We start from the raw sequence: 24,697 nt of genomic DNA, 5'->3' as shown, positions 1-24,697 counted from the left end.
GAAGGCTCTATATGCTCTGCCACCACCCCTACACCTGACTTCCTTGCGATCTCCTGCCACACCCTCTTCCCCACTCTGCTCACCCCTTTTCGATCACATTGACACTTTTCTTGTCCCTTTAAACAAAGTTAAACAAGTTATCTTTTGCTAGTAAATCAGAAATTTTTTACTCTTCTGCTTGAAATGTACTTTTGCTGGCTTGCTCCCTTCCTTTGTCTTTTTGTTTTTTTATTTTTTTTTAATGTTTATTTTCCAGAGAGAGAGACAGAGAGCGAGCAGGGGAGGGGCAGAGAGGTAGACACAGAATCCAATCCGAAGGGGGCTCCAGACTCTGAGCTGTCAGCACAGAGCCCAACACGGGGCTCAAACTATGACCTGAGCCAAAGTCAGCCGACTCGCCACCCAGGTGCCCGGCTTGTCCCCTTCCTCTGAAGGTTTCTGACCAAATGCATTCATAAGAGAGGCCTATACACACTCTCTCATCAAAAATAGTGCCTACACCCAACTCTTACGTCTTTACTAAGCGTAACTTTTCTCCATAGCACTGTTACCTATGACTCCCTCTCAATTACCCCCAGAATCTAGCAGCTTCAAACCACAAACTTGTATTATCTCACTGCCTGTAAGACAGGAATTTGAGTGGCCTGAGGTCTCAAGAAGTTTCAGTGAACACCAGGGCCAGGACTGAAGTCCTGTGAAGGGTTGACTAGCGACAGGTCCCTTGGAAGATGGTTCATTAATATGCTGAGAGCCAGAGGTTTTGGTTCCTTACCAGGTGGACGTTTCTGGAGGGCCACTTGGTCGTCCTCATGACATGGCAGTTGGCTTCTCCAGAAAGAGCAAAGTGGAAGCCACTATGACTTTCATGGAAGTCACACACAGTCACTTCCACAGTGTGTCATTACTTGGGAAGGTCATGAAGAGGGTGTCTGAGGACCGTGACGGGAGATTGGCTACCACTCATGTTTGTCGTTTGCCACTGATTTCCCAGTTTTAACATTTGAAGGCCTGTGTCCCAGGAAACCCAACCATCCTGAGCAGACCGGACTCCTGTCAACCGGGCTCTGTACCCAGTGTTAGAACAGTGCTGGCACATCGATTGTTCAGCATTTGTTAAATGAATTTTTTACTGCGGAAGTTGTCTGATGGTGACTTTTATTCCAGCAAACTTGCTTTTCAGATGATCAAAATCTTTTAAAATAGTTAAGCCCTCGGGACAAGATGCCCACTTTCGGAAATGTTACCTAGTACTAGTCATCAATGGGGATAAGCAAAAACACTGTATATTTTCAAGCTTCTCTAAAAAATAAAGCAAAAGATGGCATATAAAGAACGTGGTTTTACTCTTCATTCTTCTATGGTTCTTCCGGCATCTGTTCATTCTTCACATGTGGTTTCCTGCCTGCCTCCTCCAATCCGTTTTCATGCCCACAACCCATTTCAGCATCCTTGAACAGTAAAGCTCAAACCCTCTTCACCTTTCCTCTTCCAAGGTGTGTTGTTTTCTCTACTACACTCACTTTCCAATGTACTGCTCTTCCTCTGCCATCTCCTAGATAGCCTTACTCTGTCTTTTTAGTCTACACTGCAGTAGACACAGATAATCAGAGTCCTTTTCCTAAGCCATTTTTTTTCCTGATTTGTCACTTTTTGTGTTCAAGAATGCTCATCTGTTGTCCGAGGAATGCCATTTAAATTCTTCTGCCTGGCTTTCAGCATCTCCCATTACCTCTCCCCCGTACTACCGATCTCTAATATGTGTGTTTTTTCCACATCACCAGAGAACTCTCAGACGCAGGCTGGGAGTCCTACAAGTCAACTCAACTCTGACACTGTCTACCTGGAGGCAGCATCAGATCCCACAGGTTAAGGGCTCCGTCCCACGTGACTGACCCCACTTTAGATGCCAATGGCAAGCCCAGGTTGTTACCTGTGCTTCTGACCAACTGGCTAAAAGTTGGTCAACCCTCTCTGGTTTGATTAATTTGCTGGAGTAGCTCACGGAACTCAGGCAACCAGCTTACTTACTAGATTGCTGGCTTATGACAAAGGATATTCAAGGATACAGATGAAAGTCCAGATGAAGAGCTACATAGGGTGAGGTCCAGAATGGTCCCAAACATAGGAGCTTCTGTGTCCATGGAGTTTAGGGTGCACCACCCATCTGACACATGGATTTGTTCTGGTCCAACAGCCTAAAAGCTCTCTGAACCCTCCCATCCTTTTGGGGTTTTATGGAAGTTTCATTACATAGGGATGATTGATTAAATCTTTGGTGATTGAACTCAATATCCAGCTCCGTTCTCCTCCCCAGCAGTGTGAGGGGTTGGAACTGAAAACTGCAAACCTCTCATCACGTGGTTGGTTCCCCAAGCAACCAGCTCTCATCCTTAGGTCATCTAGGGGCTTTCCAAAAATCACCTCATTAACATAACCAAAACCACTGTTATCCTATTAACACTTGGGGTTTTTGTGAGCTCTATGCCAGGAATGGACAAAGACCAAATGTATACTTATTAAAAATCACATCACACTATCCTTTAAGATATTCTACTAGTTCTACATTAAGACATCCCTCCTCTCAAGGAGTTTCTTACAATTTGATAGGAATGGTAAGAAATACAGAACACATTAAAGACTGGGTCACATACAACAGTATAAAGGGGCAGTGGGTATTTAGAATAGAGAAATCTCATCCGATTAGAGAGAGAGAAGAGTTTTCATTAAGGAGCTGACATTTCAGATGGGTCTTGGAGGGGAAAGCTTGAGGACTTCATCTGCAATTCGAGAAGGGAGGGGGAAGGTAGAGGAAATACTGTGGAGGAAGGAAAATAAGGGACATATTTAGGAAGAATATAAGGCTAGTTTGGGTGAAGGTAATTAAGAGAAAATAAGACTAGACAGGATTAAGGTATTGGGTAAAGCGCTGCTGAATTCTGTCTTCGTCTGGTAAACAGTAGAGACTCAAAAAAAGTGTTTCAGTTTATATGGGCATCAGGAATAGAAGTGGGCCTTGAGATCCAGAAGGAGTATCTGGAATTGATTGGAAAAATACTAGAAAGGAACAGGTCTATAGCCAGTAGCTCCTTGGTAGATGCAAGATGACTGACCAAGAGACCTCGCATTGAACTTCACTGCAGTATATTCAGAGAATTATGTTAATGTGTCTGATCTCTGCTGCCAATGCTATACAAAATGTTTCTTACCGAGTCAGTTTACTGAAGAATTTAAACTGAGACTGCCCACATAAAATATTTTAGATTTGAAAAATCTTAAAAATTAGAATTCTTTCTGGATAGTGTGACATAGTTCTTAAGATAGTTCACATAATTGCCAAACTTCTGAGGTTATGTTACACACTGTAAAGTGACAGTATCCACGAAGATATGCTTCCTTTTCAATGCTGGAAAATGTTGGGATGTTGATTTTTGATATAATTACAAAATTTAAAGTAAGAGGTAATAGGTTTATCTTCAAGACAATTGAGATACTGGTAATGATATGCAGCATTCTCTTGTGACAGGCTTACTACTTTTCACATACCCATATTGCATTAGCTACTTGATTTTTAAAAGGAAAATTAAAGGGGATTGGGTTGTTTGGAATTGGTTTTTGGGTGGTAACAAAAAATATAAAAACATTTACTAAATGGTTTTACAATTTCTATGAATTTTGCGTTTATAAAAATGTTAAGAATTATGATTCTCAGTAAACAATTTTAAAACATTTTACTACCTCTTGGGTTTTTTTTTTTTGATATCTAGATATGCTGTTCTTAAATTAACAAAGAATTGAGATATTCTTAAAGAATTGAGAAACCTTGGATTATCAGAGCATTTAAAATAAGTAAAGATCAGCTAGTTTCTGGATTCTTTGAAAAAAGAAAAAATAATCTAAATAAAATAAAAGTATTCTTTAATATTTAATATTTAGTAAAATTCTGCTAACCTACTTAAAAAGTTTCTTAATGTATTAAAAAATATTAGATACTCTGACATATTGGAAAGAGAATAGGCTTTGGGGTCAAACTGGCTTTCCCCCTTACTTGCTAAGTGACTGGATAACTTGTCTAACCTTGTCCTTCTGAAAAATGGTCTTACTGCTACTTAATTGTAGAGTGATGAGGATTACACATGATTCTAACTATAACTGAGTATCTTCTATGTATTAGGCCAAAGTTTGGCAAGTCTTTATTTAAAGGGCAAGATAGTAAATATTTTAGGCTTTGTAGGCCTAAAACTTTTCTCTGCCACAACTATTCAACTTTTCTCTTTAGCATAAAAGCAGCCACAGGCAGTTCATAAATGAATGTTGTTGTGTTCTAACAAAACCGTATATATGGACACTGAATTTTGAATTTCATATATTTTATACATTGTAAACTATTCCTCTTACATCATGAACTATTCTTTGGATTTTTAACTATTTAAAAAAAAATTTTTAATCATTCTTAGTTGCTATTCCATGCAAAAACAGTGGCAGGCCAGATTTGGCCCATAGGCCATAGTTTGCCAACCCCCATCTTAGACAATTATACACTATGAGATGCAGGTGCTAATTTCATAGATGAAGGAAACAGGCGCAAATGTTATATGACTGACTTGGAGTCTCCCAGTGTAAGATCCATTAAAAATGACTAGTGTAGAATCTCACACATGGTCTAGAGTCAACGGAAAAAATATACATTTTTGCAACACTTTTCATCTTTTTATTCCATAGCATTTATTGGATTATGAGGCCAATATAGTGCCAGTCTCACTGAAAGAACTTTAGAGTTTTCTTATGAGAAGATAATTGATTGACTTTGTTTTAATGTTTGAAAAGATGGCATAGTTGAAACACAGGCAGGAAAAAACATCACTGTTTTGGTTTTATTTAGCCTTTTTTCCCCTGAAAATGTTTCAGACACGTTTTTCCATTCAGTCTAAAAACATCCTCGTATGAGAATAATTAGCTTCCAAATTTTATGTCTGAGGAAACTGAAGTGGTAGTTTGGGGATGTTATGTGACTTTGACATTGTACCTTAGGTGGCCAGAGCTAGAACTCATATTAATGACCTCTCATCCTGACTTAAATGCTGCAGTGGAAATGGAGGAATAAAACACAAAAATATAGTACTGAGACTTTCTAGCTTCATCATGATCCAAATGACCTATGACAACAGTTTAGTAAGGGTTTTCAGAATAATTTCCTATCTTGTAACTAATATAGCTGGAGCAATGTAAAGAACTACATCAACCAAAATTATAAACAGAAAAGAAAAATATTTAAGTCACTTTGTTCTTAACTGTAGATACAGTTGTTACTAAAATCAGTAGTACACTGGAATTTGCCATTTTTTTAATGAAAAAAGTTGCATTTATTTCAAAGATAAGAGTGACATTCCTAAATATGTTAAGGATGTTTGCCATTAGCAAAGCCTTATAAATGTTTCTTTTCCTAATATTCTACTTTACCAGAAGGGGAGCAGTTTTTAAAAATCACTTTTAAAGATTTTTAGGGTAAGAAAAAGCAAAGATGATTCAGAATGAGAATATAAACACTTTTAAGCCTGGATTGACCTTCCAAAGCAAGCTTAAACTTCTTGAGCCCAGCTTTATTGTTTCAGGTCAAAATGCATGACCAATGTATGTTATTCCCATTATCTGGTTTTGCTCATCATTTTCTACAGGAAGAGAGCAAAACATTTTTCTAGAACTCCTTTCAATTAAAAAAAACCCCATGTTTCACCTTTTAATGAACCCATAAATACTCATGGTAAGGGATAAGTAGTTCCCAGAGTACTGGATCAATCACCAGGGTTTCTTGTTACTGTATCTTGAAACCAGAAATACATCTCCCACTACACACACACAGACACACAGACACACACACACCTTCAGCATCCCTGTTTGTCTGAATTGAGTACCATTATCAAAGAGTACTAACTGTGAATTTGTAATCACTTATGTTCTTGAATAAATAATGTCGAAGTACATGTATGGCTATGCTGCTATCCATAGAGAGCTAGTATGTCTTCTCGACAGTACTAATTACACATTTTTCTACCTTACCAACCTTGCTGTCCCCAAATCCCTTTTAATGTGTAGTTTATAATATTTGATCCTATCTTTATTGTTCATACCACCAACTCTTGAGTTTATCTTCTTGTAAGCTTGTCCAGTGACTTTCAACATGTTTTAATTACTTGGATCAGCTTCTTGTGTTCCCTGCAGTGAAGAAACTGAAATGATCTGTACATTTCATGGCCAAGAATATGTTTTAAATGCAGAAACATGCACATTAAAAATTAAAAAAAAAAAAAAGAATCCTGGTGACAACTATTTTATAAATATGTGACTGTATTTTTCTTTGTGTCCAGAAACTTATACTGAATAGAATTCAGGTATCTTCCTCCCTAACCCACACAGTTCATAGATCTAACACCAGGTTTCCATTTGTACCAAAATGGGCAAGATAATGAAGGCACAGGCTCACTTTGTATCAATAAAGGACATCAAACACAGTCATGAGGCACTAATGACATATAAGCATAGTCAATCACAAAAAGCAAGTGTTCAAAGTCCTTGGTAACTTTTCCCCCTTTAACATTTGGCAAAATTCAGTCTAGATATTTTAATACCTCAGAAAGAAAAAAATAAATAAGAGATGCTACATTAAAACATCAGATTACCTGTAGTCTTGAGAAATACAAGGAAAGGGATAAAATGAAGGGAAGAGACCACAGATGTCCTATATTCTTGGATTATCCTTCCTTTCTGAGGGTCTGCGATGTCTGCATGCATCTGTATAAATGCCAGCTGTACCTGAAGATTGAAGGGATTGTTGGTAGTTGGCTGACATGGTCCCTCAACGCTATTTAAAGTTTATATCACAAAAACAAAATGAGCTTGATTTCTGCTAAGTCTTTTGTTAAACACGTAAGTCAAATTTGGTTATTTAAAGGTGATCTAAAAAGTTTAAGATAAAGGAAAAATACATTCTAGCTTCCCAGTAAGAAACAGGTTACATATTTAGACTTCAAGAGCAAATAAATACACCTAAAAGCCGAGCAAATTTCTCTCCTTTAGGAGACTCTGATACAGACTACGAAAACAGTTATTGTTTCTCTACTGCTGAGGACAACATCACCCATAGAACATCTCAGGAACTAATTTCACAATTTTAAGAGACTTTTTCCTATGACATAATATGAAAGATGAGGGTTTAACTTAGGTCTGAGCAGGCAGAATAGATCTGCACTTCATAACATCTCTATTACAAATATATGACAGTTGAATAACAAAACAGCCCAATCTCTGTTTACATCAAAACCACTGTCTACGTGATATATAATTACTTGCTTTCTATGGGTTAATCCACCATCTGCAAGACCAGAGCTGGGAATCCATGGAGCATGCCATTTATAGGTAAGCCTAAGTCTATAACTGCAGAAATAACATGGAAATGTATCAGCCTATCCAAAGTAGTTAAATATGTTTTTAAAATTTTTCCTAAGAAATTAATTTTGATAATATTTCCCAAGTCCTCCACCTAAAGATCCCGTAATCATTTTTGGTTTTTCACCTCAGAATCTACCAAAATTTTTAACTGTTTCCAAGTATCGGTAACAAAGGAACTGATACTGCATGTATTCACCAACTAATTGTTAATATTTCAGTGAGTTAAAGTTTTTGCATGCCTAAAAAATGAATTGTAAAGAAAAAATAAGGAATACTTGGAGGAGGATCTCAATAATTTGGTGTTTTGCTTTAAAAACAACCTCTAATATTTATCTCTGACAACACAGTATGTATATATATGTATATAAAGTTCATTTCCATGCCTGTTACATAAAAATAACTATAGGAAATATCAGTCTATCAGTATCAGCTGATATATATCCAATTAATTCACTGCAGAAGGGAAAATAAGAAAAAAATCTGAAGTAATCAGTTAAAGCTCACAGTTCAAAAAAATTTTTTTCCTTTTTTCTTCTTTTTTTTTTTTTTTTTTTTTTTTTTTTTTTTGCATGGTTTGTAATTTTTTGGTAGTTATATCTGTGCTGTGTTGAACCAGTTGATTCCCAGACTAATGGCCTCCTCCGAGTAGATTTGAAAGGAAGCCCGAAGGCTTCTTATTTTGCTGTGCTTCTGCTTCCTGGTCTTGTGCAAGTCCCAATTCACTCTCAATTTGATCAAGCTCTGACTGGTCAAGTAGTTCAAAGTCATCACCTTCTTCAGTGTCTGTGTCCTCTCCTGGGCTGGGGGCAGCCTGAGAGAGCACTTGCTGCGCGGCGCCCTCTAACTGCTCTTTGATGGCAGCAGTCACCGCAGCCGTAATGGCGTCCCCGGCCAGGTTACGCATCAAGTGAAAGGTTTGGTCACTGCTCAGAGGAAGGGTGAGACCAGCGGCTGACTGCCTCTCTTTGCTTGCTCTGGGACCACTGTCCAACTGCTCCTTTTTTCTCCTGAGCTCAGTGGGCAAGCCGAGGCTGAATTCATCTTCATCATTTGTTCCCATGCCATTTTCTACAGATGGAAAATCGGAAAGGTCTCGAGAGAAAACTTCTTCGCTAGGCCGGTCAAGATCTGTGGAATGTGTAACAGAAGTTCATGCTTGAGCACCGTGATGAAAACGAAATGAAAGAACTGTCTAAAAGATACACTGATGTTAATCCAACACTCTAGGCAAACCTGGCATTCATCTAGCCTCCTGGTTCAGCTTAAATCGACTTAACCATATACTGGACCCCTTTCAAATCTGGGACACCATCTCTCTACAAGTACACAAATTCCACATGTCCCCCCATGTCTTTAGTTTTCCTCTTAAGTACAAACCAGTATATGTAATGACTTAATATTCAACTTGATGTTGGCTTGAGGCTCTGACTGAAGTTTTTTTAAGTTTTTATATAAATCCCAATGAGTTAGCATACAATGTATTAGTTTCAGGTATACAATATAGTGATTCAGCACTTAATATATGACACCCAGTGCGCATCACAAGTGCCCTCCTTAATCCCTCTGGTAACCATCAGTTTGTTCTCTATTTTTTTTTTTTTAATTGAGAAAGAGAGACAGAAAGAGCAAGTGTGAGTGGGGGTGGGGGGGAGCGGGGAGAGAGAGAATGAATCCCAAGCAGTCTTCTTGCTCAACCTGGAGCTAGAAGTGGGGCTTGGTCCCAGGACCCTAGCTAGGATCACGACCCTAGCCAAAATCAAGAATCGGATGCTCAACTGACTGAGCCATCCAGGCACCCCTGTTCTCTATTTTAAGAGTCTAATTTTTGACTAGCCTCTCTCCCTCATTTTTCCCCTTTGTTCATTTGTTTTGTTTCTTAAATTCCATGTGTGTGTGAAATCATATGGTATTTGTCTTTCTCTGACCAATTTATTTTGCTTAGCATAATACTCTCCAACTCCATGCACATTGTTGCAAATGGCAAGATTTCATTCTTGTTAATGGCTGAGTAATATTCCATTGTGTGTATGAACTAGAGTTGAAATGTTCATCATAAACAAAAATTTCATCCTGCCCCAGTATTAGCTTTAAGCCAATGTGGATATGCATGATGGAGAGTATTATCCTGCCCCACCATTTTCATCTATGGAGACCTATCTCAGCATCTGTAACCGATGTTTGTTTAAAGCAACGAATTCAAACAAAGTATTGCTCCTTCTATCCCATATTCAGCCTAAGACCTTATGGAAACATTTTGCTTTCCATAAATATAGCTGAAAGTGACCATACCCTGTTTACCAGCCAGACTCGTGTCCTGAATATATATAGAATCATTTAAGATTTGGGACATTTGAAAGCAATGTCAGATTAACAAGCAGTGATTTTATTGTCTTTCACTTTCCATAGAAAATCTTTCAGTATAATGGTTAACTCTTTATAATAGTGACTTGAAGTCTTCAATTTAATTAAAGCCTTCATTGTGGGCTGCATTACTGCTGCCCCTTTTGCTGTGTAAGTCTGAGAGAGAATGCTTAAGAACAATGGGTTTGTTATCCTCATCTTGATATGTAGGGCTTGTACAGCTGAGTGTTCCTTTTCTTTTTTTTCTCAGTAGGCCTTGAGCCCAATGTGGGCTTTAAATTCATGACCCCATGACCAAGAGTCGCCTGCTCTACGAACTAAGCCAGCCAGGCACCCCATGAGTGTTCTAATACACTTGAAAGGTGAGAAAATTGAGGTCCACAGAAATTATGTCGCCTGTTCAAGGTCATACAGTTAGCTAATGACAAAGGCAAGACTACGCTTGGGTGTCCTAATCTCCAAAGCTGTCTTTTTTCAAACACCATATGGCCTCCCTTCTTCCACTAGAGAAAGAAAGTAGGTTCTTGCTTGGAAAAACACATATAGAACAATTCATAATCTTCCATTTTACTCTCATATTCAGTATATGGGTAAAATGACTTGAAATAATCCAATGAGACTAGAAAAAGTTAACTTACTGCACAAGATGATCTCTCTGTTTTAAACTATATTTATCCTAATTATAAAAAAAAAAAAGAAAGCTTGTTTTTTTTTTAACTAACTTTGAAGTAAACCACGAGAAACCGTGGGGTCAGCTTCAGATTTGGGGAACCTGTCCTCCACACTTTAATCCTCTGTAATGAGGACTAGCCCTGGATACATGGGATGAAAGTCTCTCTTCCCCTCCTTGCTCTGTTGCTGTCCACAGTGCCACCAGACACTAAAGAAGGTAATTGTTTTCACTGTCAGTTATTTGTTTGTTTTGAAAATGAAGGCAGATTTGGATAGTGACCAGCTTAGATTTTTTCTCATACTTTTAAAAAAGGAACAGCTTTTGAGGTACGATTCATATATCATAAAATTGGCCCTTGTAAAGTGTACAAATCAGGGGCGTCTGGGTGGCTCGGTCAGTTAAGCGTCTGACTTCGGCTCGGGTCATGATCTCACGGTTCATGGGTTCAAGCCCCATGTCGGGCTCTGTGCTGACAGCTCAGAGCCTGCAGCCCGCTTCTGATTCTGTGTCTCCCTCTCTCTCTGGCCCTCCCCTGCTCACGCTGTCTGCCTCTCTCTCTCAAAAATAAACAAACAAACAAAACATTAAAAAAACTTAAAGTGTACAAATCAGTGGCTTTTAATATATTCACAAAGCTGTACAACCATCACCACTGTCTAATTCCAGAACATTTACATCGTTACAAAAAACCCATACTAATTACCAGTCACCTTTCTTCCTTCTCCCAGCCCCTGGCAGCCACTAATCTATTTTCTGTCCACATGGATTTGTCCACCCTGGACGTTTCCTATAAATGGACTTCTACAATACGTGGACTGGTGCATCTGGCTTCTTTCACATAGCATAATGTTTTCAAGGTTCATCCATCTTGTGGCATGTGTCACTACTTTGTTTTTATAGCCAAGCGATACTCCACTGTCTACGTGTTCCAGATTTTGTTTGTCCATTCAGCCGCTAGCAGAGGTAAACAGTTTTGTATGTGCTAATAAAAAAAAAAAAAGAAGAAGAGCATGTAGAGATGTGAGCATACCATCCGAAGTGTCCGTCTGTGGAGTGTATCCTTCTGAAAGGTTGAAGGTCCCATTGTCAGTCCAGGAGACCTCAGACACATCTGTGTCAGACACGGACAGCTCTTTCGCAGCAACCGTGAGGCTAATCTGTGTTAATATAAATAGCAGTGGCACGTTTTAAACTTCAGACAGAAATCTTTTGAAAACGCCATGCGAACACCAAAATGTCAGAATAATAAAACCCAGATGAGTCATTTTCCTTCTGAAATGGTTTAATCATCTTAGATGAAAGAAGAGGAGTCTATTAAGAAAATCATTCAGCTTTAAGGCATGTAAGTAAATTTACAGCCAAACCACCCAGGAACAAACTGAAAACTAAACAAACAAAAAAATACCTTAGGACAAAGAGCTGAAAGGTCTAATTCACTGTCGTCTTTCTGGCTTTTTTCTTTATCTGCTTCTGTTGAGAGAAAATTTAGAGGCTTTCAGTTTCCTAGACGTAGTATATTTCACTCATTATAGAGTGATATCCTGACCCCACGTTCCTCATGGTCTCCAATGCTTCCATATAATTAAATATTTGCTCACAACGTATTTGCAGAAGTTTGATTTCCAAGGACAGTGGTCCATATAGTGGGTCCCCTAGTGTGCTACCTGAACCAGTAGCATCAGCAGCACTGATCTGATGGAACTTTTTAGAAATGCACATTCTCAGGCCCCGCCCTCCACTAACTGAATCAGAAACTGTGGGGTGGGGCCTGGAAATCTATGCTTTAATAATCACTCGAGGTGGTTCTGATGCCTGCGATAGTCTGAGAATCTATAACATCACAGGCCAAGTTCAGTAGTGAATAATGATCACGTTCATTTTTCCTCTGTTTTCTTTTCCTCCCCTTGTTCTCTCCCTCCCCTTACCCGGCTCCCACGCTCACAGCCCTAATGTTGGCTTTTTGTATTTGCAATAGTCCACCCCAAAAGAAAAGAGCTTAAACAAAAGAAATCATAAATAGAAAATGCAGAATTATTGAATCCTTTTCTCCTTCCCCTGACAATTTGGATTTAAAAAGTCCATTTCTTGTATGTTTGAGAAAAGAATAAAAGCCTAAATAGGCAAAGGCTATATTACTTTGGGGGGGATTAGCTTCCATAATAATATGCAATAAAAGGCTAAAAGAGCCTCGAAATGTATTAAAAGTGATTTCATAATAAATAGCCAGCTGATGTCTCATTCCATGGATGGTATCTAAAATTCAAACTTTACCTACCAGATCTCTTACGTTTCTTCTGATTAATATACTCTCCAATTCCAAAATCTAGTTTCAGCAGAAATGACTTGATTTTGCTATATATTTTTTGTCCAATATCATTACACTTAAACAGTGGACACAAAAATGCACACAGTACTGAAACAGAAGAGGGAAGAGAACATAGGTAAGATGGCCTTCCTTTCAAAAGGCTACAGCTTCGTATTTCGCAAAAATATTTCAGTTCCCTTCCTGTCAAAGACAAGTGTTTTTCTTAGAGAAATGCTTCTGTGAAGTTCATAATTTCTGTTCTTCCTCCCACAATGAAAACATCTTCTCCCGCACGAGCGCGCGCGCGCACACACACATACTGCTTAAGGTCATTGTTTTCAAAGACTTGCTATTATAGCATCTTCCTCCTTTCAATTCTTTCAGCCTCAACATTGACACAAAGATTACATGCTTTCTTATCAACAGTCCTAGATTAAAATCTCCATTCTACTTATTTGTTAAATAAGCCATAGGAAAGTTATGATCTATTAGCCTCTCATCAGTAATTTGGGGATAATAATATTATCTGTTAGGGTTTTTGAAGCGATAAATGAGGCCAATGTCAACCACCTGAATAATGCTTTGCCCACATCAGACTCTCCTTTCCTGGCTCTTTCCTCCTTTACTCCCTAAACAAGGCAGATCAAGGGCTGATATTTACATGAGTTCCGTGTGGGAGAACGGATGTGAGCTTGGATTATCTGCCATGGGTACTATCCATTAGGAATACAAAAAGAAATGAAGATTGACACAGTGAATGCACTGTATTCCCTGGTGTTTATTTCTTTGTTGTTGTTAGAAAATGTGCCCATTTACCTTTTAAAGAGCAGCTGCAAACTCAAATATCACTAGAAGAAGCCAAGGAAGTATATGTATATTTTAAAAGCTAGTGTAGGAAAAATAGGGAATATGAGTTAGTTACATGGAGAGTGCCTGTGCCATCTCAAGGTGGCAGCACCAGATCATAGTTTCCAAGAAAAGCTCAAAGCTATACTTTTTTTCTTTTTTACAGCATTTTGGAGCTATATTTGACATACAATAAATTGTACATTTTTTAAGTATACAAGTTGGAGAAGTTTTGAGATATGCATACAGCTAAGAAACCATCTCCACCATGAAGATAGTGAACATACCCATCAGCCCCTAAAGTTTCTTCATCTTCCTATTAACCCTTCTCCCCTGCCTTTCCTACTTCATCCCTAGGCAAGCATTTGTGCGCTTTGCCACTAAAGATTAGTGTGAATATGTATAAGTGGAATCAGACGGTATATGTTCTTTTTTATCTGACTTTTTCCAATCTAATTATTTTGAGATTTATTCAGATTGTTGCATACATCAACATGTTAGTGCTGAGTAGTCACTGAATGGATATACCACAGGCTGTTTACCCATACGTCTATGGATGGATGTATGGACTGTGTTCCAGTTTGGGCTACTACAAACGCAGGTGCTATGAACATGTGTATACAAGTTTTTGTGTAAGTGTATACTTTCATTTCTCCTGGGTAAGTACCTGGCTGTGGAACAGCTGCAGCATGTACGGTTTTTAAGAAACTGCCAGGGGCACCTGGTGGCTCAGTCAGTTAAGTGTCCAGCTTCACCTCAGGTCATGACCTCATGGTTCAGGGGTTCAATCCCTGTATCGGGCTCTGTGCTGACAGCTCCGATCCTGGAGCCTGCTTCAGATTCTGTGTCTCCCTCTCTCTCTGACCCTCCCCTGCTCCCGCTGTCTCTCTCTTTCTCAGAAATAAATAAAACAATTAAATATTAAAAATTGAAAAAAATTAAGAAACTGCCAAATTGTTATCCAAAGTGGTTGTACTGTCACCTACCCACTAACAGTATGGGAGGATTTCTAGTTGCTGTGTATCCTTGCTAATACTTAATATGGTCAGTAGTTTCAATTTTCACCATTGGGTGAGGGTGTGATGGTATCACATTGTGGCTTTANGGTAGATAGTGGCGCAGGTGGGAAGTAGAGCTTATTTATAGTTTTATTGACATAACAAAATTAAATCACTCATAACCAACCCTGCCTTCTGACAGCTATTCTTCCATGTTTAAGATGTAAACACGTCTCTAGGAAAAGGAGAAACTTTGTACAAAAGGAAATTAAAGAATGATCAATGTGGTTTATAATAAAAAACTCATCCCTCCTCTTCCAAACTATGGAAGGTCTTGTTGACCAATAAATGATACCATATGCATCACATAAATTAACCGAATGTTCTACTATACTTACACAGTAGATAGCTGAGTATAACCCCAGGAATGTAACTTCCCAAGACTGTAAAAAATGTGCATACACTGCAGACCAGGAGACAAAACTAGAAATAATAGAAACAACATGTGACAGTTATACAGAACTCCAAGACACATTAGAGCACAGGATACACCCAATTATTTATCTATATGTGATCTGTCACGTTCTGGCAAATGTTTTTCAAAACGTGTTCTTTTGTACTTGGGTCTGACTAATGACTGCTGTGTTCACCCAGCCTCAGGCCACTTTTACACTTAGTAATAATCATTTTGAGGTTCCAGAAGCTCGTTTCTGGCACTGAGAACATCTCCCATTAATCATCCCTGTGGCTATATTACTGCCAGATGCAAGAGAACTGAAAAGTAGTATGTCCCCAGAAACTTTTTTCACTCAGGATCAGTCACTGGAAATAATGCAGACTTGGTAAATAAACTTGCAAGTTCAAACTACTTCTATAAGATCATCAAAATTCATAAACACAGCAAACATATCACAGAAATTAGAGGCACTTATATAAATATAATTTGCACAGCTGATAAGCAGCTGGGATGAACTGACTGGCCATTATTATCTTCCTTCCCAACCATATCCATGTCTCGAACTGACCCCATTTCTAGGTCACTTAGAATCCAACTGGGAATGAAATGAAATTCCTGAAGTGAAATGTGCTTAATTTCCTTCTCTCTGTCAGTTATGACCAAAAAAATCTTGGTTGTTCTAACAAATTTAAACATCATGACAAAAATGCTTCTATAAAGCCTTCACGTGTTTTCCATACCCTAGTCTTAAAAATAAACTATCTTTCTTCTTTTGATTTATCTTTAAATTATGGTATTTAACTGGGAAGCAAAGAAAATTAAGGGAATTTCAAAAAATCATACAAGGAAAGGATACATAACACAGATCAGTAACTGATTAACACTGAGGGGAGTCTAAAATTCACATTAACTTTGATTTTCCATTCCTTGGCATTTGGGTTAATAAATTAGTCAAAGGAGAGCAAATGAGCTTATTCAACAGAATTAAGAGCTGTTTCTGAAACAGCGAGGCCCTTGAAGAAAATGGGATTCTAATAGCAAAATGGAAGAGGAAAGACCTTAAAAGTTGAAAGAATAAGTCTATGAAAGCATTACCATATGCAGAATTCAGTTTCAGAAAGAGATTTCATATTATCCACTAAATTTGTAACATCATCGTATTAGGCCAACTGACTTAAGAGAGTTAAGAGCACATTAATGCAATCCAATGCACACGTTTTAAGTTCAGAATCTTCTAAAAATGTGTTTAGTCATTTCAGAAAAATAGGCATCAAAAATGCAACTCTCCCTCTCCACCATATGGGTATCTATTCTAAGAATTACCTCCAGTGATTAAAAAAATCCATGCATATACAACGCTGCCACTTTAATATGCTCGAAATATGTCTAAGCATAGTTCTATTATTCAATACTACTGAAGTTAAGAGATTGCCCGTACATGGTACAACTGCTAGGATTTCTCAATGCCGGCATTCCTAGGCTTTTCCTTCCAACTACAGGTGGAGGTTCAAGCAACTTGAACACAGACATAGAAGGGAAAGGTTCTGTTGATGGCTCTGCCCTTAAACCCATGCTCTCACCATCACAGCTGAAGCTGCCTCTACACATCCCAGTACTCCGAAGGTGTGCACCACGAAATCCCTTCCAAACCACTTTTGAACCTTCTCCCCAGGGGTTTGCATCTTAACTGGAAAAATACTCATTCCATTTATATCAACCCTATGACTGTCTCTGCCAAAAGTTTTCTTTCATAAATCAAATAAGTCTTAAATAAACCAAGAATCTCTACTGTTTAGGCTAAAAGGGAGACTTGATTATCTCCAAAAGCATCCTCAAAGGACTGTATGTTCATCTCCTTCTGAATTTAGAACCGGCCTAAATAATACAAACTGAAATTTTTTATTGGACTATAACTGACATATAATATTACATGAATTTCAGTGTACAGCATAGCGATTCGACATTTACATACATCATGAAATGATGACAAGTCTAGTCACTTGTCATCACCTACGTAGTTAATATATTACTGACTACATTCCTTATGCTGTACTTTACATCTCTATGACTTACTCACTTTTTAAACTGAATAGTTGACATATAATGTTATATTAGTTTCAGGTGTACAACATAGTGGTGAGTTTCATTACCGCAAGTTGGTACTTTTTAATCCCTTTCACCTATTTTGCCCACCCCCTGCCCCTCTTTTCTCTGGCAACCACCAGTTTGTTCTCTGTAATTATATGTCTGGTTTTTTTCTCTCTGTGTCTGCTTTTAAACTGAAGTTCTTAATAATATATTTTTTTCTCCTTGGTCTGGCCGATAAGACCAGTCAACATTCATTTTTGTTAATGAGTTAGATAAATATGTATAAAATAGAAAATTATTCCAATTTCAAAATATAAGGTTGAGGGTGTTCTAGTGCTAACACACTGATGTTTCTGAACCTTGCTAATATCAGCTTCATGGCATGTGCTCTTAGCATATTGTATCCAGGACTGGAGAACCCTTACAACCTGACAAAAGAGGTTAATTCATTTGTTTCCGATTGATTGCACATTTTAAGGCACACACACTAATACTGGAAAACTTTTCACCTATACTGGAAAACTTGCCTTGCCGGGGCTCTGCTGTTTAAAAAGAGACATTTCTTGAAGAAATATGCTGAAATTCATCCATGATTCTGCAATACAGTGGCTGAGCCTCGGTCTTTCATCTGGTTTGGAATTGATAACTTCCCAGCTACAGAGAAAAAGAAAACAGAGTTTTAGCCGAACTTGTGATGATTCGTTCAGCACGGCTTGCTTCAGCAAACATTTCTGGAGCACCACTACTCGCCACACTCTCTGGAAAAGGCTTGCAAATTCAGAGGCGAACCAGCCGGATACCTGACTAATGAAGCAGACACCCCAAAAGAAGAGATTCAGGCTGAACAACCAGCTACCCAATCATCCCATTACACTGAAGGGATCGCTGAGGGAGAGGTATGGGTAGAGGCTTTAGGACATCTCTGAAGTCACTTCCGTGCTAAAATCTGGATTAGTAGTAGTTTATCCTGAGGGCTCAGAAGAGTTTCAAACAGAACAATGTACGTCTGCAGAGGACCTGGATCAGAAAGTGACAGGGGCACTATTCCACAGAGCCCCACGCGTGTTTCCGCCGAGTCTGCCAGAAGAATAACGCTGCATGAAGCTGGGAAGGTGAGATAGGACTTATCTTACTGGGCCTTGTAGGGGCTTGTTAGGAACCTTTTAAATCTTAACGATAAGAAAGCCACAGTGCTTTTAGAGAAATATTGGCATCCATCTTCTAACCATCATTGTTGTCATCGTCGTCAACAACAATGAATTTTCAATATATAATCTAGTCGGTCAACTCAACAGAAACCTGTTAAACTCAACAAGAGTCTCAGAGTACCTTGTATTTTTCCACTGTATCCTCTCCCAGTCGTCATGGTAGAATGGGTGGGCTATGATGCCCGTGTCAGGCATGTGCTGTGTCCCTGCCCTCATTTTCCCACAAGGACCTCAATCAGCTAACACCAGGAACGGTCTCTCCAGGAGGAAGACACAGGGCATTCCCTCAAATACAATGACATCGAATTCAAATCCCACTCTTGCAATACTAACTCATCACAAAAATGTACCAGCTCAAACAATCTATCGAGGGCCCCCAAATTCATTCATTTAAAGGATAATGATCAGTGCCTACCACGTGGAATGTGCTGCCATAGAGCTAAGGATGTGGCAACAAATGAATGCTTCTGATTAGCGAACTATCATCCGACCTATGATTGCAAGGGAGTCCGGGTGAGCTGATTTCTGGGTTCAAATCCAGGAGTCCTAAGACAAATCAAAACTACTTTGGGCCTTAATGTTCAACTCCCCAGAGACTGTGTACATGTAGTTTCTATTGCTTTTTAATATACCTTGAACACTGAGACAATTTGTAGATTTAGATCATTAAATTTCCTTTTTTAAATATAAATTTTAGGTTGTATTTAAAGAAATGCATTAAAAAAGAAAAAAAAAACCAATTTCCTTTTTCTTCCTCTTTATTCCATCAGAGTCAACTAACGCCCTGCCTGGGTCACTGAGCTATCGTCAGTTCTCCGGGCTGATGCTATTCCACAAGGCAGACACTTGCCAAATGATTTCCTGCCTATCATAAGAAATGAACTTTTGGGGACGTTTAGCTGTTAGGGAGAGAGTGGTTTATGTATTCATTTGCTCTGCCCTTCTCTTGAATCACCCCATTGAGCAAGCCTGATTTTATTGGTGACCAAATCTAGCACGAGGTTTGCATACCTTATGCATGATTCCAGACCTATTAAAGGAAACACTAAGTGCATGGAAGCCAGTATCTGTAACAAAATCTTGCCAATACGTCTGCTTAATGGGAAAAGATTTTGTACAAGAGGGCAAAAGCCTGTAAGTGGCTCAGAAAATAAGATTATTAAACTGTGGCCTCCTTTCTGAGAACAATTTATTGCAAATGGGCTAGGCTTGGCTAGGCCACTGTTCCATTTTGCTGGGACGATACAGGTGACAGAAATAGAGATTTTAATTTCTTTTCTCTGTATTTAAAGATTTGGTTGAACTGTTTGGCAAATATAATTCTAACAAAAATTAATGAAAAACTTTTGGAATAGTTTAGCATTCTCTTAATGATTCAAATGGAATGAATGAATGTTTCATATTTTGAAACAAATTTAAAATATATTTTCATTAGGATAATGAACAGATGAAGTGAGTTGTGTCAAGCAATCGAAGATGAAACAGCACTGGAAATGAATGAACTCCATGTTTATCTATGAACATCAGCATCCTAATATTGAGAGAAAAAAGTCACAGAATAACACACAATATTACTTCACTTATATAAAGATCAAAATCATTCTAAGCCAGAAGATTATTTAGGTAAGGAAATGATTAGAAAAATAAGATTCAGGAAAGTGGTTACCTAAGGCATGGGAGATGTGGGGTAGGTGGGAATGTGACTGGCAAGGCATGTGGGGGCTTCCTGGGTATTGTTCAGGTTCTATTTCCTAACTTAGATGATGGATACATGCAACTTGACTTACTACTGTTCTTTAAGCTACACACACACACACACACAGACAATGTATACATACATGGCCTTTACTTGAAAATTTGTTGGTACTTAAATGTGTAATCATGCTTTTAATTTAATGAATAACATTCTTACGTGAGTATATCTCACTTCACATTCTATAGTCAAAATAAAAATGTTACTTAAGTTTTTGTATCAGTTTATTTGTGAAGCAAACATAATATTTCTGGTAACAAAAACCACGACAAGTCATTTTTGAGTAAGCTGTACTTTAAAGATGCTGAAACCCTTTAGGATTCATATCTCAGAAGTGACATGACATTTCTTTATAGTTTTCATTATTCTAGTAAGTAAATACCCTAAAATTGGGAAGGAGCCTCATCTAACACTAAATTATCTAAAATTACCTAAATTATCTCTATAGAAATAATGTTATGGTGAATTCTTCATACAGCTTAAGGTGCTTAATACATGCCACAATGACTTAACTGAAAATGTTGTCTTACATTTCAGGATCTTATCTACTTTCCTAGTGGGATTCGGGTGGATATGAAGAAAACTCAGTATCCATTACCTTATTCATTTATTCAGTTAAAAGTTATCAAGTTCTTCCTTTGTGTCTTACATTTTACTCAGTGTGTTTACTACTGCTATTTCAAACCAACACAAAATGAATACCTGTAGCCCTGTCCCTCTCTGTGTCTACAGGTACCACCACTTAGTGAGAAGAAGAAACAAGAGAATATTCAACTTGCAAATATTTTCCATAGCCATGTAAAGACCCTCTTGTTAAACTACCTCCCCTTTGGAAAAAAGCCTTATGTGACAATATTTTAGGACAATAAGTTTCATGGGTATTTGTATTTGTAGTAACATAATAACCTTAAATAATTCTAATGGATAATCGTGAATTATTGTTACAATCACAAATGAAAAAGAGAAATCTATTGTTTAAAACATGAAAATATTATCTAATCAAATGGGTTTGGAAAGAATAATAAATGTTTGAGAAAAAAATGTATAGATTATGCTGTATGAAATTTAGTGGAACTGTGTATACTTTTTAAAAATCCAAATCAAAAGCAAAGAAGACATCCCATTCCACTCTTCTGAAACATGGACCCAAAAGAGTTACTCTCTAGGAATTTCATAGTAGTTTTAAACTGTCCAGCGAGTACTTGTGAGTACCACTGGAACATACACTTCTACTGTCTTCCATTATATATAGTCTACCATTAATGTATGTCATGTCACCAAATTTCAATTTAGGTAACACGGCTACATAATATATAATTGAATAATATCCAATATAGTGATAAAATTTAGAATGAAACAGGACATTTGATGTCAGCTTTTCAAAGTCTTATTTTGCAGATGAGGAAAGTGAAACCCAAGTTTTCTCAGCTAGTTCAGGGCAGAGCCATGACCTGCGGCCAAGACTCCCGTTTTCCAGTAGTTCTTCTTCCTTTAAAACATGTGCCCTCTTCAAAGAATTGGATAAATCCAGTGACCTCCCTTGAAGAGACACCATGTAATTTAGAACAAGGAGGTACATTCTATGTCCCCCCAACCCCCACTCTTTTCCAGAGAGGAATGAGGTGTGATTGACCAATATCAACATGGCATCATTAGGTCCCACCCTTTCCAGGAAAAGAGGGCTCTTCCTGCGCAGAATCCAAATACTTAGCGGAGATAAGGTTCACGCTCGGTGGCTGGCTGATGTTGGAATACGGATGATGTACACATACACACAGAGTTGCTACATAATGAAACTCTAGGTTTTCCTGGAGAGCCTCGTCTAGAAAACACATGGCCAGAGAAAGGATCTCCTGTGAATATTGGATGATGCTGGGGAAACAGATCTTTTACATGGTGTGTGGCTGTCTTCCCACCGTCCTTGGCATGATCGGCATGCAATGTAAGTCCCAACTAACATAAACAAAGGCTTAAAAACAATTTGAGGCTTTACTGAATTCTTAACCAAAGAGTATAAGTCTTCTAAGACTGACGCTCATCTGAGGGAGAAAATTAATTACTAATGGCTTCAGTATAATATTCCAGGGGTTATCTCTTTCCTCTTTAGTTTGAGAGAGAACATGTATTTTCCAGTAAGGTTCTTTGGTCCTTCCTCTTCCCCGCCCCTGACCCCCAGCTTTCTTCCAGCTTTCTCTGTCACTCATGCTTAAGGAGTGACCCTGCTGCACACAACTGATAAGGATCTGTTGAGAGTCCCTCCCTCATGACCATTCTCCCCAGCTTCCCTTCCTCTTGGTGAATCCAGTTCAAGTGGTTTCCCTGTCCCCTCATAGCTCTCAAATGGGCTTTGCCCAAGGATCTGCAGACGTGCGGTGCTTTCAAAAAAAGGTACCCAAACTCAGGCCCTGGCAGATTCCATTAGTGATCATCTTCTTCTAAATAACAAAAACGAAAGGGCAGATTTTTACCAAAGGACATTCTGCATGGTCAAGGTAAGCAGTTATTTGCCAAAGAACCCTAAGCCTGGTGAAGTGCTTTCTCAGCAGCTGAAGAATTTATGGTTTTACCTGCCTGTGAAAGTCTAAGGCGAATAAAAATGAGGAAGGCGGCTCCTTAGATGAGTAGCCTCACTTTGTCACAGAAGGGAACTGAAACTTCCTAGAAGAATATAAAGCCAATATCCTTCTTTCTGCCATTTTTTCTGCCTCCATATCCCTATTAGAATACAATTAAGTATGTAAGTAGGGGATCTGGCCAAATGAATCCCTTTAGGCCGTTCCCACCGGAGAGTGTGTGAACCCCCAGGGCACTGTTTATAGCCGGCCTGGGGTAAAAAAGCTAGGAAATCTGCATTTTTAGTTAGTGTCCCAAGGGGTTCAGAGGCAGCTACTTCTAGCCCAAAGTGTCATTGCAAGAAACACCCCATGAGAAAGTTACACAGAAGTCCTGGTTCAAAAACACAGATAAGAGGAGAATTTGCCTTTAGGCAAGATGAAATATCGGGGATCCACACTGCTCTCTTATCTGAAAAAACAACAAAACAGGAAAGAAGAAAGAGAGAGAGGGAGGGGGGAGGGGAGGGGAGGGAGGGAGGAAGGAAGGAAGGAAGGAAATAAAATATATAATGATTTTCAAGATCCTTGGCATTTTGCAAGGAAGGATGTTGATCTCTGGAAGCTGGGGAGTCCTGTGCTCGTCTGGCCCACTGCCTTGAGTTTCCAGGCCACAGAGCTGGGAAGGGCAACCTGGTGCATCCCACAGATTCTGTGAGCTGAGGAGACAGAACTCAGGGTCCAAACTGAAGACCACAGAGGCTGGAGACAGCAGTGAACAGAGTGTGGGGGGAGTCCAGCCTGCAGAGCGGACACTGGCCAGGTATGTGTTGGGGGTGGTCTTCAGCTGAGGGCTACGGTACTTGTGCGGTGAGGAGCCTGGGGGTCAGGAACAAACCATCCAAGGGGATGAGGAGGAGCAGGATCCCGGGTCCCGGACCCTGGAAAACCTCAGAAGTCACAGACATCGGGTAGAACGCTCAGAAGCATCTTGCATCAGTAGCAGAATAATTAGTCCTCTCTAAATGCTGCACTGATCATAAAAGTGTTAAAAGGAAGCTCTAAAAAAATTCAAACTGATTTAAAGTAATCTCACTGTGTCATCTGTAGGAATATAAAGTAGCTTTTGTTAAGAGCCAAACAACTCACATGGTCAAACTGGGTCTGAATGATTTTATGTTACTTTTATACCTGGCTTTTAAAGTGCTGGGTACCTTTTTTCCTTTAAAAAAAAAAAAACCTATATATCAATAAAAAAAATAATGTCTACATTTTATATTAAAAGTCAAATTTGTCTCTGTAGAGTTTAATGGCAACAGAGATGAAATTTGAAGGGACCTTAATTTCAGAATGCAGCACACAGGCTCCTCCATTAGGGGGTTCTAGAAGACAGAAATGTGACACTCCTGTGCTCTTTAAAAATAGATCGTAATTCAGTAAGAGCATGTGCTAGCAGCCTGTTTCATCTCTTCTGCCCAAAGAGTCTCTGAGCACCAGAAAATATAATGCTGAACAAATGAATCTTCAGCAAGGCGCACACAACCTCCGTCCGTAGCACTTCCCTTCCATTCATTTGCCTAAACTCACACGGAGTACAGTGGATGAACTGTCAGGCACCGTTCCCGGGTCCGGGGTTTTTGTGATGCCTAAGGCACAGCTCCAACCAGTAAGTGAAAGTTTACATGGGACCCCAAAATAATCTCACACTCACGCACACACACACACTCATGACACAGAAAACTCACCTTTATAAAATGACATGTACTTGTAATCTATCGGGAAAAAAACAGAACTTAAAACTTGACTGGATGTGCAAGGAGAGTCTAAGATTGCCTTTTCATCAGTGTATACAGGACACTGGATCTTTCTAGCATGTACTAGGGAAGATAAGTCAAAATGGTTTTATAACTGGAAGTTATTTTTCCAAAACCAAAAAAAAAAATAGTAATATCTCAAACCTCAAATCCTTTCACATATTTCTGGAGCTTCTGATTTGAGGAGGTCATTAGCAAC

The 24,697-nt window shown here is 38.8% G+C and overlaps 1 protein-coding gene across 2 annotated transcripts in view; it reads right to left on the bottom strand.

Annotated features, from left to right (window-relative positions):
• Positions 1 to 6,322: 6,322 nt before the first annotated feature.
• The window catches only part of RETREG1 (reticulophagy regulator 1), a 97,019-nt gene continuing 78,644 nt past the window's right edge, over positions 6,323 to 24,697 (bottom strand). The window contains exons 3-9 of one of the 2 annotated variants that reach the window (XM_077772090.1): positions 17,699 to 17,825; positions 15,025 to 15,109; positions 12,753 to 12,890; positions 11,883 to 11,947; positions 11,508 to 11,634; positions 8,215 to 8,571; positions 6,323 to 6,807 (exon numbers count right to left, since the gene is read on the bottom strand). In XM_077772090.1, the coding sequence (XP_077628216.1) occupies positions 6,734 to 6,807; positions 8,215 to 8,571; positions 11,508 to 11,634; positions 11,883 to 11,947; positions 12,753 to 12,890; positions 15,025 to 15,109; positions 17,699 to 17,825 (973 nt within the window). In that variant the 3' untranslated portion in view covers positions 6,323 to 6,733. Of the gene's footprint in view, positions 8,572 to 11,507; positions 11,635 to 11,882; positions 11,948 to 12,752; positions 12,891 to 15,024; positions 15,110 to 17,698; positions 17,826 to 24,697 lie in introns of both variants that reach the window. The other variant, XM_077772081.1, reaches the window with a different exon arrangement.

The sequence above is a fragment of the Crocuta crocuta genome, unplaced genomic scaffold (assembly GCF_008692635.1).
Source record: "Crocuta crocuta isolate KB4526 unplaced genomic scaffold, BGI_CrCroc_1.0 scaffold51, whole genome shotgun sequence".
Taxonomy (NCBI): domain Eukaryota; kingdom Metazoa; phylum Chordata; class Mammalia; order Carnivora; family Hyaenidae; genus Crocuta; species Crocuta crocuta.
This window is presented reverse-complemented; position numbering and strand designations above follow the sequence as displayed.